Source organism: Mobula birostris, chromosome 4 (genome assembly GCF_030028105.1).
Source record: "Mobula birostris isolate sMobBir1 chromosome 4, sMobBir1.hap1, whole genome shotgun sequence".
NCBI lineage: Eukaryota > Metazoa > Chordata > Chondrichthyes > Myliobatiformes > Myliobatidae > Mobula > Mobula birostris.
The window spans coordinates 180548944-180570475 of NC_092373.1; the positions used below are offsets into that span (position 1 = coordinate 180548944).

General features: G+C 42.0%; 1 protein-coding gene across 1 annotated transcript in view; it reads right to left on the bottom strand.

Moving 5' to 3' along the window:
- uvssa (UV-stimulated scaffold protein A) overlaps positions 1–21532 on the bottom strand; it is a 269384-nt gene that overhangs the window by 197300 nt on the left and 50552 nt on the right. The window contains exon 10 of the mRNA XM_072256627.1: positions 2154–2330. Within this exon, the coding sequence (XP_072112728.1) occupies positions 2154–2330 (177 nt within the window). The remainder of the gene's footprint in view (positions 1–2153; positions 2331–21532) is intronic.

Below are 21532 nucleotides of genomic sequence, written 5' to 3' on the forward strand. Positions count from 1 at the left end.
CCAAGCTGGTGGAATCCAAATCTGCTGCCATGTCTCTGCAGTAGGTAACAAACAAACTAATGACAGATAAATCTATTTAATCTCAGACACCATGGCACAGGTAAAAATGTTAATGATACTGCTCTTATTGAGACAAAGTTGAGTCTTTGCATCCGATAACATCATGCCTGTAGCATTAAAGACCAAGCTGCTCCAGCACAGTTACAACTCTGGCATCCAACCAACAACAAAGAGAATTATTCAAGTTCATAAAACTGCACAATTCATAAACCCCATCTTACTAATTAGCATCCAGTCAATCTACTCACTCTTGACAGGAAGGTACTGTTACTGTTTTATCAAGCAGCACTTATTCAGTTATGCTCGGGGTCATTGTCTTGCTGGAAAACAACTCTCCTCCCAAGTCGTAGTTCTCTTGCAGACTGCATCAGGTTTTCCTCCAGGATTTCCCTGTATTTTGCTGCATTCATTTTACCCTTTGCCTTCACAAGCCTTCCAGGGCCTGCTGCAGCAAAGCATCCCTACAGCATGATGCAGCCACCACCATGCTTCACGATAGGGATGATGTGTCTTTGATTATGTGTGGTGTTTGTCTTATGCCAAACATTGCATTTAGTGTGACGGCCAAAACACTCAATTTTGGTTTCATCAGACCATAGAACCTTCTTACAGCTGACTTCAGAGTCTCCCATGTGCCTTCTAGCAAACTCTAGCCAAGATTTCATGTGAGTTCTTTTTCCCTCCAACAGTGGCTTTCACTTTGCCACTCACCCACAGAGCTGTGACTGGTGAAACTCCTGGGCAACAGTTGTTGTATGCACCGTCTCTCCCATCTCAGCCACTGAAGCTTGTAACTCCTCCAGAGTACTCATAAGTCTCTTGGTGGCCTCCCTCACTAGTCCCCTTCTTTCACAGTCACTGAGTTTTTGAGGACGGTCTGCTCTAGGTCACAGAGCCAGACTCAGTACCAGTCACCCAGTCACTGCCACTTTCTCCTGGTAGGTCATATCTCCCCCCAACAGTTTCCAAAGTAATATACCTATAACTGAGGGGGAAGTCAGGTCATTTGAACTGAGAGAGCTCCTGTGCATTGAAATTCATTCTGCATAATACACCTCACTTCTTTAGCAAGATCTATGAGGAAAACGTAAGCGGTAGAGAATAAAAACCCACACTATGAGAAAAATTCACCTTCCTGATCAGATATTTATATTCAAGCTTATTGAATCACAAGTCGTATGTAGGTTGGTAAATCAAAGCACAGCAGTTCCTCAAACCAGATTTATACATGCAAAGACTGCAGCCACAAGCAATCTGCTGGAGAAATTCAGTGAGTCAGGCATCTTCTGTGGGACGAATGGAACCGTCAAGGTTGAGGGTCAAACCCTACATCAGAACAGTTCAAAACACCGACAGCTTCTTTCCTCACACAGATGCTTCTCGACTGTAGAATTCCTCCAGCAGGTTGCTTGTTGCTTGAGGTTCCAGCATTCATAGTCCCTTGTGTCTCCAAAAATTGCAGCCAAATGGATTAAAATGCATGGACTGGAGTTCATGTCATCATGTACAAGCTAATTATCAAAGGCCTTCACAGCTGAGATCCTGTTATCCATATTCCACATAATTCTCATCTAAAGTTTCAATATACATTTTCATAAAAATTTAAATGTTGCCATAGTAAATAATTAAGGTAAGCAGCCTGAACAATTGACAGAAAATCTGAACTGAATATAGTCAGAAAAGAAAGAATTGGTGGCTTTAATCAACCAGAAGATATCAATAGAAGAGATTGCCTCATCAGTTTCCTAAGCAAATCTCTTAAAATTACTCCCTGTAGTGAACAGGCAGCTGAAATATTTACAGAAATGGGATCTGTTTGATTACTGTTGAGAAGTTGCAAGTAAACATTTTGTGCTTATTTTTTAACATAAATTCCGTAAGATGGAATAGCGTAGATAAATTAATATAAATTATACATAACTTAAGTTTATATAATTGTGAAATTTATGTTTGCCATTTTTGTAACATACTGTGCTGCTGCTGCAAACAGCTTTCATGGTACTTATACCCTGGGTATGTATGCCCATGACAATGAATGTGAAATCGAAGTAATTGAATACTACAACAAGAGTTCAATCAAAAAGGCAAATTACTTGGGAATTTTGCCAGATGTAGTCTGCTCTTCTCCCCAGTAGTGAAGGTCTAACCCAAAGGACATAACAGGGGCTCTTTTCATCTCTTCCAGTTTTCTTTTCTTGGCATCTTCACTGAACAGTTCAGGTCCTGCTGATGTGGATGCCTGAACATTGTCCTCTGAGGTTCCAGCAAGGCTATTAAAAGAACATATTTTAAAAATAAAATCAATGGAAGGTAACATTTGCACAATGACAGTTCCAAATTCATTACCTTCTGCACTAATATTCACATTAATGCAGGCCCACTGACTAACACCATTATTATAGATACAACTTGCTTATAAACTTAATTACATTTCTAACATAATTCTTCTAGCAATATTCCTTAAGGTCACTCATGGAAAAATAAAAACAGACATTATCTATAAGTTTGCTAATTACATAAATAAAAGATACAATGATCAAATTATCTTTTCATCTTTTTCCCAGTATTTGTTTCAAAAGCAGATAACAAAATGTAAACACAGGAAAAACTAAATAGTGTTTCTCAAGCAATAAGACATTGAAAGTATACTTCACTGTTAAAAAATAGGAGCTGGCTTAGTTTGTACCACCATTAGAGTCAGTGCCATAGAGAGGTACAGCACAGAAACAGCTCCTTCAGCCCATCTAGTCCATGCCGAACAACTTAAACTGCCTACTCCCATCCATCCATCTATCCACACTTCTCTTAAATGTGAAACCAAGCTCGTATGCACCATTCATGTTCCCCTTAAAGTTTTCACGTTTCACCTTTAACCCAAGATCTCTAGTTATAGTCCCACCCAACCCCAGTTGAAAAAGCCTTGTCTATACCCCTCAGAATTTTGTATAGCTTTATCAAATCTCCTGTCAATCTTCTACATTCCAAGAAATAAAGTCCTAACCTATTTAATCTTTCCCTTTAATTCAGGTCCTCCTGACACAGCGACATCCTTGTAAATTTTCTCTGTATTCCTTCAACCTTATTTACATCCTTTCTGTAGGAAACTGCACCAAAACTGCACACAGTACTCCAAATTAGGCCTCACCCACATCTTGTACAACTTCAATATAGCATCCCATCTCCTTGAATATGCTCTACTTGTCAATAAATTCCTGTACCACAAATTCACTTTTATCACCATATCCCCTGACCCCACTTTCAACTGAATACAAAAATTTGAGAAGTATGGACATAAAACACTACAGCCGAGCAGGCCTATCAGCCCACAAAGTCTACACTGAACATGATGTCAAATTAAACCGAATCTCTTCTGCCTACACGTGATCTGTGTCTACCTACAAGTTGTTTCTTCTTAAACATCACTACCGTATCTGCTTCCACCACACTTCTCACAGGCAAATCTAAGTAATATTGCTCTCTTGGGCAAAGATACTTGCCCTGCACATCTCCTTTAAACTTGCCCCCATCTCACCTTAAATGCATGTCTTCTAGTATGGGAGATCTACAGAGAAGAATTTATGTGGAGGGCTTATGTATTCTCCCTCATGAGGTAACAGCACACCACTGTCAAGACTTGAACAGTTTTTTTTAGACATTATCTCTGAAAGTGGTCAACAGCATGAATAGTGATGTAACAGCATTTAGGATTCTTTATCAGCTTGTTATCCTGATAAACGTGGGATATATACCACAGTAAATTTCAAATAATATATTCTCTGGAAAACCCCCTCTCATTTAACTCGTACCCAATGAAGCCGAATACTTAACTGCTTAATAGCTCTTATTTGAAGATTAAGTTGAAACAAAAACCTGATTAGCCTTACTCAATTTCTTTTACACTTAGAAAATCACTTATTCAAATAGTTTGGTGTGCAAGTCATCGAAAATTACCTTCAATGTTAAGACAATTAAGAACTGCACAGTTCTTAAGTTAAAAACAAAGTTAAGTACTGAAAGAGTAACTTGACTTTTACTCTGACCATTGAGCAATGTCATACTAGGTTTGCATGTTGCATTAGACCAACTATGACCAATTAATGTTAATAAACACAGAAAAATACAGCACTGGGTAGGACATTTAGTACGTGATATGCTGATCTTGATACCAATTTGTACAAGCTTCCCTCCTCTTGTGTATTATTCATGTCACTCTTCTCTCTTCACATTTATATGTCTCTCTAAAAGCCTCTTAAACACCACCAAACTTCCATTACTACCACTGGTGGTAACCTATTGCATGCAACTGCAAGGGAGTACAATGTTGGTAAGTGTGAGGTCATCCACTTTGGAAGGAAAAATAGAAGATCAGATTATTATTTAGCTGATGAAAGATCGTAGCATGGGGAAAAAATTCTGACCGACTATCCTAGCTTTCTCCCCTTAGCTTCCAGTGTCCTGGGGAGAACAACCCAAGCTTGTCCAACTTTTCCTTACAGCTCGTACCCTCTAATGCAGGCAGCATCATGGTGAACACCTTCTGCACCATTTCTACAATCTACATCATCCTTCCTATAATGGGGTGACCAGAACTGTACACAATGCTCCAAGCATAGTCTAATTAAAGCATGGTTTTAGTTAGTTGTGGCATGACTTCCCCATTCTAATACTCCATATCTTTACCAAGAAAGACAAGAACACTATAAACCTTCTTACCACCTTATCCACTTGCAGAGAAGTATGGACCTCCTGTCAAAAATCCCTCTGTATCCCTCTGCTATTAAAGAACCTACAATTAACTGTATATTTTCTTCTTTCATCTGACCCCCCCAAGTGCAGCACCTCACACTTGCCCAGATTAAATTCCATCTGGCACTTCTCTACCCACGTTTATAATTGCTTTACGTCACTGTATTCTTTGATTGTCCTTTCCACAAGTCCACCAATCCTAAAATTTGCTAATCCAACCATCTACATTTTATCCAAATTATGGATTATTTTTCTGAGTCGAATTAAAAGCAAGTTGAGGCCAGAAACTTCTAAACTGCAATTTGAGTCTATTGAGGATAGGAGAACTAGAAACGCAATTTTCATATTACAAATGCTTTCAGAAAGGGCAATTGAATATCAAAGTGATGTCTTTATATGTTTTATTGATTTCACTAAAGCATTCGACAAAGTGCAACATGAAAAACTATTTCAAATTCTCGCTAAACTAAACATTGACGGAAGGTACCAACAACTGCTTCAAGATTTATATTGGAATCAAATGGTGGCGGTAAAAATTGATGATAATAAGACCACAAGACCATAACATTTAGGAGCAGAAGTAGGCCATTTGGCCCATCGAGTCTGCTCTGCCATTCAATCATGGCTGATCCACTTCATCCAGTCTCACCCACTCCCCTGCTTTCACTCCATACCCTGGCTAATCAAGAAACTATCTGCCTTAAGTACACCCAATGGCTTGGCCTCCACAGCTGCTCATGGCAAAAAATTCTGCAGATTTACCACCTTCTGACTAAAGTAATTTCACCGCATCTCTGTTCTAAATGGACATCTTTCAATCCTGAAGTCATGCCCTCTTGTTCCAGAATCCCCTACCATGGGAAATAACTTTGCCATACCTAATTTGTTCAGGCCTTATATATAAGCAGTTGGACTAAAATTCAAAGAGGAGTTAGACAGGGATGCGTTGCCTCACCAGAATTATTTAATATCTATAGCGAAATGATTCTCAGAGAAATAGAAGACCTAGATGGGATAAAATTGGAGGTGTTAACATCAACAATATAAGACATGAAGATGATACCACACAAATAGCAAGTGCTGCAGAAGACTTACACATCCTCCTAGACAAAATAGTACAAACAAGTGCAGATTTTGGTCTAACCATCAACTGTAAAAAAACCAAATGTATGGTAATATCAAAACAGCAGGATACTCCCAACTGCCAATTGTACATCGGTAACCAAGAAATTCATCAAAAGCACAAACATGAGGAATTCTGCAGATGCTGGAATTTCAAGCAACACACATAAAAAAAAAAGATTTTAAAGTGGGAGGGGGAGATCCGAAATGATAGGAGAAGACAGGAGGGGGAGGGATGGAGCCAAGAGCTGGACAGGTGATTGGCAAAAGGGATATGAGAGGATCATGGGACGGGAGGCCTAGGGAGAAAGCAAGGAGGAGGGGGGAAGCCCAGAGGATGGACAAGGAGTATAGTGAGAGAGACAGAGGGAGAAAAAGAGAGAGAAAATATATATAAATATATAATAATAATAAATAAATAACAGATGGAGTATGAAGGGGAGGTGGGGCATTAACGGAAGTTAGAGAAGTCAATGTTCATGCCATCAGGTTGGAGGCTACCCAGACCGAATATAAGGTGTTGACCCAGACGGAATATAAGGTCTCCCAGAGGCCACACATTTTAATTCCATGTCCCATTCCCATTCTGATATGTCTATCCACGGCCTCCTCTACTGTCAAGATGAAGCCACACTCAGGTTGGAGGAACAACACCTCTCATATCCCTTTTGCCAATCAACTTTCCAGCTCTTAGCTTCATCCCTCCCTCTCCTGTCCTCCTATCATTTCAGATCTCCCCCTCCCCCTCCCACTTTCAAATCTCTTACTATCTCTTCTTTCAGTTAGTCCTGACGAAGGGTCTTGGCCCGAAACGTCGACTGTACCTCTTCCTGCCCTGCTGTGTTCACCAGCAATTTTTATGTGTGTTGATTGAACAAAAGACCAGCTTTAATTACCTTTGTAGCTTTATATCACAAGATAGAACATAGAACATAGAATAGTACAGCACATTACAGGCCCTTCAGCCTACAATGTTGTGCCGACCCTCAAACCTTGCCTCCCATACAAGCCCCCGAGTTAAATTCCTCCATATACCTGTCCAGTAGCCTCTTAAACTTCACTAGTGTATCTGCCTCCACCACTCTCAGGCAGTGCATTCCACGCACCAACAACTCTCTGAGTAAAAAACTTTCCTCTAATATCCCCCTTGAACTTCCCACCCCTTACCTTAAAGCCATGTCCTCTTGTATTGAGCAGTGGTGCCCTGGGGAAGAGGCGCTGGCTATCCACTCTATCTATTCCTCTTATTATCTTGTACACCTCTATCATGTCTCCTCTCATCCTCCTTCTCTCCTAAGAGTAAAGCCCTAGCTCCCTTAAGATGCTAGAAGTAGAAATAAAAAGAAGAATTGCCATTGCTAAAACCAACTTCCAAAAAATGAAACCCGTTTTTACCAACAGACACATTTCTATGACAACAAGGTTTAGGCTACTAAAATGTTACATCTGGTCAATCTTGCTGTATGCTTCCAAAACACCAGAACTCCAAAGAAACTTAGAAGCAACAGAAATGTGGTTTCTTAGAAGAATGTTGAAAATATCATCTAGAGATAGGGTAACTACTGAGACAGTACTTCAACGTGCCCATACAAAAAGATCTTTAATGAGAACATTAAATGAGAGGAAACTTAAATTCCTGGGCCATGTCATCAGAAAAGGAGAAATAGAATGCCTTACATTACAAGGCCGTACGCCCGGGAAATGCGGAAGAGGAAGGCAAAGAAGAAAATATATGGACACTGTGAAAGAACTAACAGATCTAAGTGTGCGAGATATCATCATGGAGAGCCATGATTGCCCAAGCGTGTAACGTGCAAGGCACATGAAGAAGAAGAAGATGATTGATATATATCACAAACAACAGAGGTTCCAATTATCAATCCTTGTGAAGCACCACTTGTCACTCCAGCCAGAATAACAGCTGTCCACTCTTAATCTCTGTCTTCTATCAGCAAGTCAATTCTGTAATTTACACTGGATAACATGCATCTTTATCTTCTGAATCGGAGTTTATCAAATGCCTTACTAAAGTCCGCATAGATAACATCCACTGCCTTACCCCCATCAAGCTCCTTTGTCACCTCCTCAAAAAAAAACTCAACTCAATCACCTCCTTAAAAAACTCAACTTGACCTACAGAAAGCCATGCTGTCCCGAAGCAGAGCATGCCTTTCCCAATGCACATGAATTCTATCCTTTAGTGTCCTTTACAATAGATTCCCTATCACTGATGTGACGCTCACTGGTCTATGATCACCTGGATTGACCCCATTTCCTTTCCTGAACAAATGCATAACATTTACTACTCGCCAATCCTCCGGGGCCTTGCCTGTTGCGAGTGAGGACATAAATTTATTTGTCAAAGTCTCAGCAGTCTCATCACTTGGTGCTTTCAATATTCTGGGATATATGCCTGCAGGCCTCAATGCTTTTCAGAAGACAGCACTACCACATCCTCCAGCTCAAAATGTCCTAACATATTAACATGTCCTACTCTGATTTTACCATCCTCCAAATCCTCCTCCTCAGAAAAAAAGTCACAAAGTAATAATGCCCAAGCATCATAGGAGATATGAATCTTCAGTAAAACAGTTGCATCATCTAATCTCACTCTGCATGGGCAGGAAAGTATCAGATGAGGGGAGAGTGAGATTAGATGATGCAACTGTTTTACTGAAGATTCATATCTCCTATGATGCTTGGGCATTATTACTTTGTGACTTTTTTTCTGAGGAGGAGGATTTGGAGGATGGTAAAATCAGAGTAGGACATGTTAATATGTTAGCACATTTTGAGCTGGAGGATGTGGTAGCGCTGTCTTCTGAAAAGCATTGAGTATCTAGTGCTTTCCCAGCATATATGATGAATAAACTCTTCTCGGGCTTCCAGACAGGCACGGGTATCGAGTACTGTATAAAACTGACATTTCAATGACAAACTCTGCCATCTTCTTCAGGGATGATGCATCCTATTCAGCAGGCTGCAATCAAAATGATCTCTTAAGGACTCTGAAGGAGCCAATAAAAAGAAGCAAGGTCTAAAGCAGAGCACCCACTGTTAAAGTGGCCAGGCTTCGGCTCAGCAAGCTTAGGCGAGAATAGTTGCGAACTAGAACTTAACTTGAGAAGTTGTAGATTCAGCAATTGTTGGCAGAGTGGCAGTTCAGGCAGTACAATACTCCTCCTATGAGATGAGGGATTTCAGAGTATCTAACACAGTCTACCTGATGACCACTTTTGCAGGAAGTGCACCCAATTTCAGCTCCTGACTGACAAGGCTAAGGAACCAGAACTGGAGCTGGATGTACTCAGGACCAACCAGGGAGGCTGAAACCCTCACAGATGAGATTTTTACAGAGGCGGTCACACCCTGAGTGCATACTCCATATAGTAGGTAGATAACCACCCAGCCAACACACTTTTCATCCCTCTTCCCTCCAGGAGAAGGCTCAGGAGCTTGAGGACTCGTACGGCCAGATTTGGGAACAGCTTCTTTCCAACTTTGATAAGACTGCTGAACGGATCCTGACCCGGATCTGGGCTATACCCTCCAAATATCCGGACCTGCCTCTCGGTTTTTTGCACTACCTTACTTTCCATTTTTCTATTTTCTATTTTTGATTTATAATTTAAATTTTTAATATTTACTATCGATTTGTAATCCAGGGAGTGGGAAGCGCAGAATCAAATATCACTGTGATGATTGTACGTTCTTGTATCAATTGTTTGGCGACAATAAAGTATAAAGTAAAACCTCACAGGAGAGATTTTTACAGAGGCAGTCGCACCCAGAGTGCAGATTCCATATAGTAGGTAGATAACCACCAGGAAGAATAAGGGATAACTGCACTCACCCAATCACTCAAATGTTCTCACAGCCTATGGACTCACTTTCAATGACTCTTCACCTCATGTTTTCAATATTCATTATTATTTTTCTTTCCTCTTTGTCTTTGCATTTGCAGTTTGTTGGGGGTTTTTGCAGAATGGTTGTCATCCTCTTGGACAGTGTCTTTTGTTGATTCTATTCTGTTTCTTGTACTTACTGTGATTACCGCAAGAAAATTAATCTCAGGGTTGTATATGGTGACATGTATATATTTTGATAATAGATTTATAACTTATATTAAATTTATAGTTATGGGTCGATGAACCTATTCTGTTTTTGTGCGGGCGAGAGGGATTTGGGGCTGATAATTATGTTGCTACTCTTTTCTTTCTTGGTTTTGTGGCTATCTGGAGAAGAAGAATTTCAGAGTTGTAAACTTTGGTAATAAATAAACCTTTGAAAATTGCTGTCAGTGGGATGAATTGCAGTGTAACATGGGGGCAAAATTGAAAAAGGTAATGGATACAGGACTGGAAGCATTATATTTGAATGCATGCTATATTCAGAATAAGGTAGATGATCTTGTAGTGCAGATAGAGATTGTCATGTATGACGTTGTGGGCATCACTGAGTCATGGCTGAAAGAAGATCCTAGTTGGCAACTTAACATCCAAGAGTACAGATTGTATCAAAAGGACAAGCAAGTAAGGCAGAGGGGGTGGGGTGACTGTTGGTAAAAGATGAAATCAAATCCTTAGAAAAAGGTGACATGGGATTGGAAGACGTACAACTCTTATGAGCAGAGTTAAGAAAATGCAAACGTAAAAAGACCCTGATTGGAGTTATACACAGTAGCCAGGATATGGGAAACAACAGGAGATAGAAAAGGCACGTAAAAAGGACAATGCTATGATAGTCATTTAGAATTTCAATATGCAGGTAGATTGGGAAAATCAGGTTGGTGACAGATCTCAAAGAGGGAATTTGTATAATTCCTATGAGATGACTTTTTAGAGCAGCTTGTGGTTGAGCCCACTAGGAAAAAGGCAATTCCGGATTGGGTGTTGTGTAATGAACCAGATTTGATTAGGGAGTGTAAGGTAAAGAAACCATTAGGAGCCAGTGATCGTCATATGAAAGAATTCACTCTGCAGTTTGAGAGGGAGAAGATAACGTATTAGTATTACAGTGAAGTAAAGGGAATTAGAGACATGAGAGAGGACTTGGGCAAAGTTGATTGGAAGGAGACACTAACAGGAATGACAACAGAACAGCAATGGCTGATGTTTCTGGGGGTAATTCAGAAGACGCATGAAAAATACATCCCAAAATGAAGAAGGATTCTAAAGGGAGGATGAGGCAACCATGGGTGATAAGGGAAGTCAAAGACACCATAAAAACAAAAGAGAGGGCATATAAAATAGCAAGGATTAGTGGGAAGTTAGAGAATTGGAAAGCTTTTAAAAACCAACCGAAGGCAACTAACAACAGTCATAAAGAGTCAAAAGATGAAATATGAAGGTAAGCCGGACAATAATATAAAAGAGGATACCAGAAGTTTTTTTTCAGATATATAAACAGTAAAAGAGAGATGGGTGTAGATACTGGACCACTGGAAAACAATACTGGAGAGGTAGTAATAGGGGACAGAGAAATGGCAGACGGACTTAAGTAACTTGCTTCAGCAGCACACCAGAAATTCAAGGATGTCAGGGGTAGAAGTGAGTGCTGTTGCTATAACTAAGGAAGAGGTGAATGGTCTGAAGGTAGATAATTCATCTGGACCAGATGGTATACACCCCAAGGTTCTGAAAGAAGTGACTGAAGAGATTGTGGAGGTATTGGTAATGACTTTTCAAGAATCACTATATTCTTGAATGGTTCCAGAAGACTGGAAAATCGTAAATGTCACTCCACTCTTTAAGAAGGGAGGGATGGAGGCCAAAGGCAGGAAATTATAGGCCAGTTAGCCTGACTTCAGTGGTTGGAAAGATGCTGGAATCCATTATTAAGGATGAGGTTTCGGGTTTGGTGGCACATGATAAAGTAGGCTAGGGTTGGCATGGTTTCCTAAAGGGGAAATCGTGCCTGACAAATCTGTTGGAATCCTTTGAGGAAATAATAGGTAGGATAGACAAAGCAGTGTCAGTGGGTGTTGTTTACTTGGTTCTTTCAGAAGGCTTTTGACAAAGTGCCATGCACAAGCCTGCTTAATAAGTTAAGAGCCCATGGTACATATAGCATAGATAGGAGATTGACTGACTGGCAGGAGGCAAAAGTGGGAATAAAAGGGGCCTTTTCTGGTTGGCTGCTGGTGACTGGTGGTGTTCCACAGGGGCCAGTGTTGCAAATGCTTCTTTTCATGTTATATGTCAATGATTTAGATGAAGGAATTGATGGCTTTGTGGCCAAGTTTGTGAATGTTACAAAGATAAGTGGAGGGGCAGGTGGTGTTGATGAAGCAGAGGGTCTGCAGAAGGGCTCAGTCATAGTCATACTTTATTGATCCCGAGGGAAATTGGGTTTTGTTACAGTTGCACCAACCTAGATGGATTGGGACTATAGGCAAAGATGTGGCAGATGCAATATAGCGTAGGGAAGCATATGGTCATGCACTTTGACAGAAGGAATAAGGGTGCAGACTATTCTCTTAGGGCTCCTCATGCAGATTCCCTTAAGGTTAACTTGCAAGTCGAGTTGGTGAGAAAGTCAGATGCAATGTTAGCATTCATTTCGAATATTAAAGCAGGGATATAATGCTGAGGCTTTATAGGGTATTGGTCAGACTGCAACTGGAGTATTGCGAGCAGATTTGGGCCCCTTATCTAAGAAAAATGTGCTGGCATTAGAGGGGGTACAGAGCAGGATCACAAAAATGATTCCAGGATTGAAAGGGTTAACACATGAGGAACGTTTGATGGCTCTCAGCCTTTACTTGCTGGAGTTTTAAAGAATGGGGAGGAATCACAATGAAATCTATCGAATATTGAAAGGCCCAAACAGAGAGGATATGGAGATGACGTTTCCTTTGATGGGAGAGTCTAGAACCAGAGGACACAACCTCTGAAAAGAGAGACGTTCATTTGGAACAGAGATGAGGAGAAATTTCTTTAGCCAGGGTGTCATGAATCTATGGAACTCAATGCCATGGAGACCAAGTCATAGAGTATATTTAAAGCAGAGATTGATAGGTTCCTAATTAGTAAAGGCGCCAAAGGTTACATAAAGAAGGAGGGAGGATGGGGTTGAGAGGGATAATAAATGAGCCAAGTTGGAATAGGGAGCAGACTTGATGGGCCGAATGGCCTAATTCTGTTCCTATGTCTTATGCACAGGGGACTTTGGGGTTTTAACATTTAACTGCCGTTCTTTCTTTGGGGGCACTCCTCTGTTTTCATGGATGGTTGTGAAGAAAAAGCATTTCAGGATCTATATTGCATACATTTCTCTGACATTAAATGTACCTTTGAAACGCTTGAAGCCTCCCAGCCCCCAACTCGTGGTTCTGACACCTTTCCAAATAACGAAGAACATTATATGCCATTAATAAAACATTAGGTGCCATAGAAATGAAAACAGTCAATAAAGTCTGCACTTGGGAGCAGATAATAGTTTATTACAGAAAGGAACATGCCAATGTTGCTTACAAGCCGCAATCCTCTGAGTGGTAGAAGAAGTGATTCCCTGTACCACTATATCGTCTTGCTACAACCATTATGGTGATATACACCATCAGTGTTATTGCCAATAAATTAATGAGGCTGCATTTCCTATTTAGCTTCACTAAAGGACAGCCAAACACACAGATTTTATTTCAACAGTTTCTCCAAGATTGATTTCTAGTTTTTCCACTAATCTCTTGAAACTATGAAGCAACTGTTTGGTTGTTCTCTCTCATTCATCTAGTTGGGGGTCAAGTCTTACTAGCAAGGCCATCATGAGTAGTCAGCTTCAGACATCCTCAGGCAGATTGCTCGACTGTTTGGGGTACATTTCCTTCATCTATTTCTGCTAAGTGACCTGAAACCCTTCAACTAATTCATAAAGGCCAAATTGTTTCGACTGGATCGATTCAAAGAACTCAGTCACTGAAACCATGGTACAATTACTTGATCAAGATCTATTTCAGCAGAGCTTTCTTCAGCACTCTATTACATCATGAATTTCAAAAGCTCCTCAGATTTATTAACAAAAGATTCAATTTGCAATGTCTTTATCTTGTCCAACAGAAAGTACCATGTGTGTTCCTCCGTAATCAGTGGCCTCACGACTGAGAGATCTGCGTCTCAGTGAATTTATGACATTATTTGTTTATTTCAGATCTTCTCCATTTCCAATTCTAATTAATTTTCAGTAAACACAGAAGTCATATTAGACTTCCTTCAGAAACTGAAATTCTTCAGACAAATATAACACTGCATTTCTGTGTTGAAGAGCTTTATGACTCAAATTATTCTACAAATTAGAATCCTCCAAAAAGTACAGTGATTAATAGTTATTCTAACCCATTACAAAATGTATGAAGTTCACACAGAAGATTCTTTTATCTACCCTGGTTGCACTATTTTCAATTATATAATTGATTTAAACCTGGAACATCTGGACAGCAAAGATGCATACATCAGGATGCTCTTTATCGATTACAGCTCGACATTCAATACTATCATCCTCTCAAAACTAATCAATATGCTCCAAGACCTTGGCCTCAATACCTCTTTGTACAATTAGATCCTTGATTTCCTCACTTGCAGGTCCCAGTCAGTCAGTTTGGATTGACAACAACATCTCTTCCACAATCGCCATCATCACAGGTGCACCACAAGGCTGTGTGCTTAGCCCCCAGTTCTACTTGCTGTGTGGCTAAGCACAGCCCTAATGCCAAATTTAAGTTTGCTGATGACACCACAGTTGTTGGCCATATCGAAATTAGTGATGAATCAGCACATAGAAAGGAGACTGTAAATCTAGTTGAGTGATGCCACAACAACCTCTCACTCAGTGTCAGCAAGACCAAAGAGCTGATGATTGACTTCAGGAGATGGAAGCTGGAGGCCCATGAACCAGTCCTCATCAGGGGATCAGAAGTGCAGAGGGTGAACAACTTGAATTCAATTATCATTTCAATGGACTTGTCCTGGGCCCAGTAGGTAAGTGCCATTACAAAGAAGCAGCACCTCTGCTTCCTTAAGAGTGCAAAGATTCAGCATGACATCTCAAGCTTTGACAAACTTCTATAGATGGGTAGTAGAGAGTACGTTAACTGGCTGCATCACAGCCTAGTCTGGAAACACTAATGAATGGAAAATCCTACAAAAAGCAGTGTATATACCCCAGTCCATCACAGGTAAAACCCTCCTCACCATTGAACTCGTCTACATGGAGTTGTTCGTAGGAAAGCAGTATCCATCATCAGGGACCCCCACTACCAAGGTCATCAGGAAGGTGGTACAGGAGCCTCAGGACTCACACCACCAGGTTCAGGAATAGTTATTACCCCTCAAACATCAGGTTCTTGAACCAGAGGGGACAACTTCACTCGCCCCATAACTGAAATGATCCCACAACCTATGGACTCAATTTCAAGGGCTCTTCATTGCATGTTCTCGATATTTATTGCTTATTTACTTATTATTATTTCTATTATTTTCTTTTGTGTTTGCACAGTTTGTTGTCTTCTGCCCACTGGTTGTCCGGTCTTTCATGGTTGATGGATTTACAGAGTATGCCCACAAGAAAATTAATCTCAGGTGTTGCATAAGACGACATATTTTTACTTTGATAATAAATTTACTTAGAACCTTGAAAAAAAAAAATTAACAAAAAACTTTTTCCCCAGTTGTGGGGAAAAAGCAGGTAGGTGGAGACGAGTCCACGGCCAGATCAGCCATGATCTTATTGAATGACTCGACGGGCCAGATTGCCTACTCCTGCTCCTATTTCTTATGCTTGTAGATTAAAAAAATTGAAAATCCAAATCAAAAACACTCATTACTAGGATTTATGTCTGAAACAATAATGTGAATTATTTAAGTTATGCTGCTATTTACATAGTATTCTAGCAGAGAACGTTTTGTGGTACCAAAGAGTCTAGCAAAAGATTTTAGATAAATGAGCTGGTGCTGGATTTTTATGCTGTTTTTCCTCTATATCCTTTATATATTATTGTGTTTCACACATTTCCATTTGAAAGGGATTATGATGCATGCTTTGCCAATTTGTGATAGGCGCTTTATAGTACTAATAGACTAGTAAATAAAATAATTCTCCTGGGATTTTCTTTCATTCTTTGTGCTCAGTTAGGAGAAATAGCTATCTGTTGCTGTTCCTATGAGATGGTATCGTACTAGTAGCTGATAAGAGCAGAAGGATAGCTTTTTAATAATTGGCACAAAATAGATTTCAAGGATGTTGCTGGTCTTGAAGAGCTGAATTATAAGGGGAAAGTTGAATAGGTTAGAACTTCAGTCTCTAAAGTGCACAGGGGTATGAGGTGAGATACGATAGAAATATTATAGACAAAATTAAGAGGGTAATTGATAGGGTAAATACGTGTTGGCTTTTTCCACTGAGTTTGAATGAGACTAGAATTAGAGGTCATAGATTTCAGGTGAAAGGTGAAATATTTAAGTGGAACCTGAAGATGAAGCCCTTCATTCAGAGAGCAGTGTGAGTGTAGAATGAGCTGCCAGCAAAAATGGTAAATGTGGGTTGAATTGCAACATTTAAGAGGTTCAGTTAGGTACATGGATGTGAAGGGTATAGAGGGCTATGGTCTGTGTGTGGATAAATGGGATTAGGCAGTAAAACAGGCTGACATGGACTCACTGTAGTACTCTGTGATGCTAACGTATCAGAAATCCAAAGTATACTATATTTACGTTCTCCATTTATTCATTCTGTTGCATCCTCAAAGATCTCTTGTGAATTGTCAAACACCATTTCCACTTCACAAAACCATGCTCAGCAATGGCATTATAATCTTTTTAGTGTGTTCTCACTACTTAGTTAACAATAGAGCAGACTCAGCTATCGCCCACATTGCCCACCTCCTGCCAAGTTCAACTGAACCCTGACCAACTCAGCCACACAACTTTGTGTAGCAATTGCGGGCCCCTACACCATCAATCATTGGCTTATGACCTCCCCTTTGACACATAACAATCCCAAAATTCTCCCCCAAGCCGCTTCAGACCCGTTACTACACACGCTGGCACAGTACCTAAAAGTAAGATCTTGCACTGATACATTGCCCATCGTCTTGGGACAAGGGCATTACTTTAAAGTGGTAAATGGTTATTGGTGTTTGAATAACAACAACTTGACATGCTTCCACAAATACCAGTGAGTTTTCAGACCTGTACAGTCGTCGCTTCAACATATAGCAGGAAAATTCCAGTCAATTCACAGAGTATGCTGAGTTCGCAAAGTTCAGTAAAAATCTCCAGTGGACTCTATGCCCAGTGAAGTGTAGCAATAATCCTTGTTCGTCTTTCCCCATCTGTCAACTTCAACTGAAACATAGCAACACACACTACTCGAACATCAAGCAGCACTGAAATGGCATGGTTACAAGTCCCAAACAAGAGACAATCTGCAGATGCTGGTAATCCAAGCAACACACACACACAAAGTGCCGGAGGAACTCAGCAGGCCAGGCAGCATCTAGGAAAAAAAAAGCACGGTTGAAGTTTCAGGCCGAGACCCCTCGGCAGGACTGGAGAGAAAAAGAGATGAGGAGTAGGTTTAAAAGGTGGGGTAGGGGAGAGAGAAACACAAGGTGGTAGGTGAAACCTGGAGGGAGAGGGATGAGGTAAAGAGCTGGGAAGTTGATTGGTGAAAGAGATACAGGGCTGGAGAAGGGGGGAGTCTGATAGGAGAGAACAGAAGGGCATGGGACAAAGAAAAGGGGGAGGAGCACCAGCGGGAGGCAATGGGCAGGCAAGGAGATAAGGTGAGAGAGGGAAAAGGGAATGCTGGGGGGGGGGGCTTTACTGGAAGTTCAAGAAATCAAAGTTCATGCCATCAGTTTGGTGGCTACCCCGACGGAATACACGGTGCTGTTCCCCAAAACTGAGTGTGCCCTCATCGTGATAGTAGAGGAGGCCATGGATGGACATGTTGGAATGAGAATGGGAAGTGGAATTAAAATGGGTGGCCACTGGGAGATCCAGCTTCTTCTAGAGAGCGAAGCAGTCTCCCGTTGGATCTCCCTGATATACAGGAGGCCACATCAGGAGCACCGGGCACAGTATATGACCCCAACAGACTCACAGGTGAAGAGTCGCCTCACCTGGAAGGACTGATGGTGACCCTGAATGGTAGTGAGGGAGAAGGTGTAGGGGCAGGTGTAGCACTTATCCACTTGCAAGGATAAGAGCCAGGAGGGAGATCATTGGGGAGGGGAAAAGGAGCGATCTCATAGGGAGTACTCCCTGCGGAAAGTAGAAAGTGGTGGGGAAGGAGGGAAAGATGTGCTTGGTGGTGAGATCTGTTGGAGATGGCAGAAGTTGCAGGGAATTATGTGCTGGACACAGAGGCTGGTGGGGTGGTAGATGAAGACGAGGAACCTATCCCTGATAGGGTGGTGGGAGGATGGGGTAAGAGCAGTCGTGCATGAAACAGAAGAGATGCGATTGAGGGCAACGGTGATGGTGGAGGAAGGGAAACCTCTTTCTTAGAAAAAGGAGAACATCTTCTTTGCTCTGGAATGAAAAGCCTCATCCTGAGAGCAGGTGCCACAGAGGTGGAGGAACTGAGAGAGGGGGATTACATTTTTACAAGTAACAGGGTGAAGAAAGGTACAGTCCAGGTAGCTGTGAGAGTCCGTGGGTTTATAATAGGTATCAGTAGATAAGCTGTCTCCAGAGATATCGAGAAAGGAGGAGGGAGGTATCAGAAGTGGACCAGGTAAATTTGAGGGCCGGGTGGAAGTTGATGAAGTCGACAAGCACCATATGGGTGCGGGAAGTAGCACCAATGCAGTCGCTAATGTAGCATAGGAAAAGTGGGGCAGTGATACCAGTCACACACATAAAAGTTGCTGGTGAACGCAGCAGGCCAGGCAGCATCTCTAGGAAGAGGTATAGTCAATGCTTCTGGCCGAGACCCTTCGTCAGGACTAACTGAAAGAAGAGTTAGTAAGAGATTTACTAATCTCTTTCAAATCTCTTACTAACTCTTCTTTCAGTTAGTCCTGACGAAGGGTCTCGGCCCGAAACGTCGACCATACCTCTTCCTGGAGATGCTGCCTGGCCTGCTCTGTTCACCAGCAACTTTTATGTGTGTTGCTTGAATTTCCAGCATCTGCAGATTTCCTCGTGTTTGAGTGATAACAGTGTAGGCTTGAAATACAGACTGTTCCACTTAGTCGACAAAAAGGCAGGCATAGTTGAGACCCATGCAAGTGCCCATGACTACCCCTTTTGTTTGAAGGAAGTAGGAGTTGTCAAAGGAGAAATTATTACAAGTGAGGTTAAGTTCCACTAGAAGGAGGAGAGTGGTGGTGGAGGGTAACTGGTTGGGTATGGTGTCCAGAAAGAAACGAGGAACTTTGAGGCCTTCCTGGTTGGGGGGGGGGGGGGTGCAGAAATGGAGATGTATAGGAACTGGACATCCATTGTGAAAATAAGATGATGGGGGGCAGGGAACTTGAAATTATTGAAACTATCCGGTGAAATATCATGGATGTAGGAAGGAAGGGACTGAACTGGGGGGACAATAAGACAGAGTTGAGGTGCGCAGATATGAGTTCGATGGGGCAGGAACAAACTGAAAATGTGGGTCTACTTGGACAAGCAGATTTGTGGACCTTGGGTAGGAGGTAGAATTGGGAGGTGTGGGGCGCAGGCACTATGAGGTTGGTGGCAGTGAATGTGAGATCCCCAGAGTTAATAAGGCCAGTGATGGTCTGGGAGACAATGGTCTGGTGTTCCTTAGTGGGGTCCTGTTCGACGGGCAAATAAGCAGAGGTGTCTGAGTGTTGTCGCTGGGCCTCAGTAAGGTAGAGGTCAGTCTGCCAGACTACGGCAGTACCCCCTTAATCTGCAGGTTTGATGGTGAGCTTAAGGTTAGTGTGGTGGGAGTGGAGAGCGAGCGTTTGGAAGAGGTGAGGTTGGAGTTCTGGGGAGGAACGTTGAAGTCAAGGTGGTTAATGTCCCATTGGCAGTCGGCAATGAAAAGATCTAGAGCAGACAGTAAAGCAGGGTGGGGTGTCCAGGAGGAGGAGGAGGGTTGAAGATGGGAGAAGGGGTCATCAGTGCGGGATGGAGAGTCATTGCCAAAGAAATAGGCTTGGAGACGGAGGTGGCGGAAGAAAAGCTCAGCATCATGGCTAGCGTGAACTTGGGCACAGGGGAGAAAGGTGAGGCCCTTACTGAGGACAGAACTTTCTCAGAGAAGGGAAGGTCAGAGGGAATGGTGATGATCCAGTACAGGTAAGAGCTGGGATCAGGTGGGGGATGGGGAAGGGGGTTGGTGGTGTCTAAGGAGAAGGGAGGTTTGGAGTGTTCAGGGATGGTGGTGGGGTGAGAGGAAAATGGAGTCTCTAAGGACCCAAGAGCTAATGGTGGGACCTGAGAGAGACAGGATTGCAGAATGGTGGTGGGAGAAAGGGAGACAAGAGTTCCAGTGGTAGCGCATGAAGACCCGGCCTGGAGGTCAAGGCCGGAGTCGGAGTTGAAAGTTGCCCAATTAGCACTTAAGAGGTGTCCAAAGTCATTGGAACCCACGTTGATGGCGGTGGAGTCCGTGTTTTGAATCTGCTCTAGATCGTTAGAGCCGCTAAGGCCGGTAGCATGGATCGTGGTTTGGAGACATCTGCGCCTGCAGGGGTTGGAGATGGCAGGTTCTGTGGACTGTGGTCTGCAGACGGGCGATCTGCCCGATCCTTGCGGGACGCGAGGAAGTCAAAGAACTGGTGATTGAAAGCGAGGATCCGGCAGAGGATAAAGTAGCAGACAGGTCCATTACAGGCGACAGAGAGAGAATCCCCGAGTTGTGGAAGTGATTGGGATGGGGACACCAGGTACCTCCTCATAGCGGAAAGTGCGGCACATAGAACGTGGTGAGAGAAGCAGCGGGAGAAACAGTCAATTGAATGCAACTATCTGGGGTATGAAGAGGGTCCAAATCGAGAAGCTTGGTTACAGGTCCCACTGATTGAATAGTTCCTGACAATTAATAATGATCATTAAGCAAATGTACTGGTGAACTATATCTCGTATTCTTTTTATATAAAAATCAAGCACCCCCACCATCCATGCTCTCTTCTCATTGCTTCCATCAGGAAGGAGGTACAGGAGCCTTAGGCCCCACACCAACCCATTACCCTTCAACCATCAGACCTCTGAACCAGCACGGATAAATTCACTCACCTCAACACTGAACTGACTCCACAACCAATGGACACACTTTCAACGACTTCACGTCTCATGCCCTCAGTATTATTTATTTACTTACTTAATTATTATTATTTTTATTTTTATCTCGGCTCAAGCTGGTAAAACCTGAAGTACAGGCATAGCCAAGCATGCTCACTTCTCCATTGCTAGGAACTTTCAGACTATTCTAGTGGTGTTTAGTATCGTGGCTTTCTGAAGATTTACATAGATATTGCTGAGTAAGTCTAATTGTTTAAAGCTATTGTGTGGTGCCTTTGGGAAAATACCAGTTACAGATATTACTATTGAGACAATGTAAATCCTGTTCATTTTCCAAAATCTTTCAATTTCCTTTTAATTCAGCACATTTCTGGTGTTTTTCCACTTACTGATTTCAG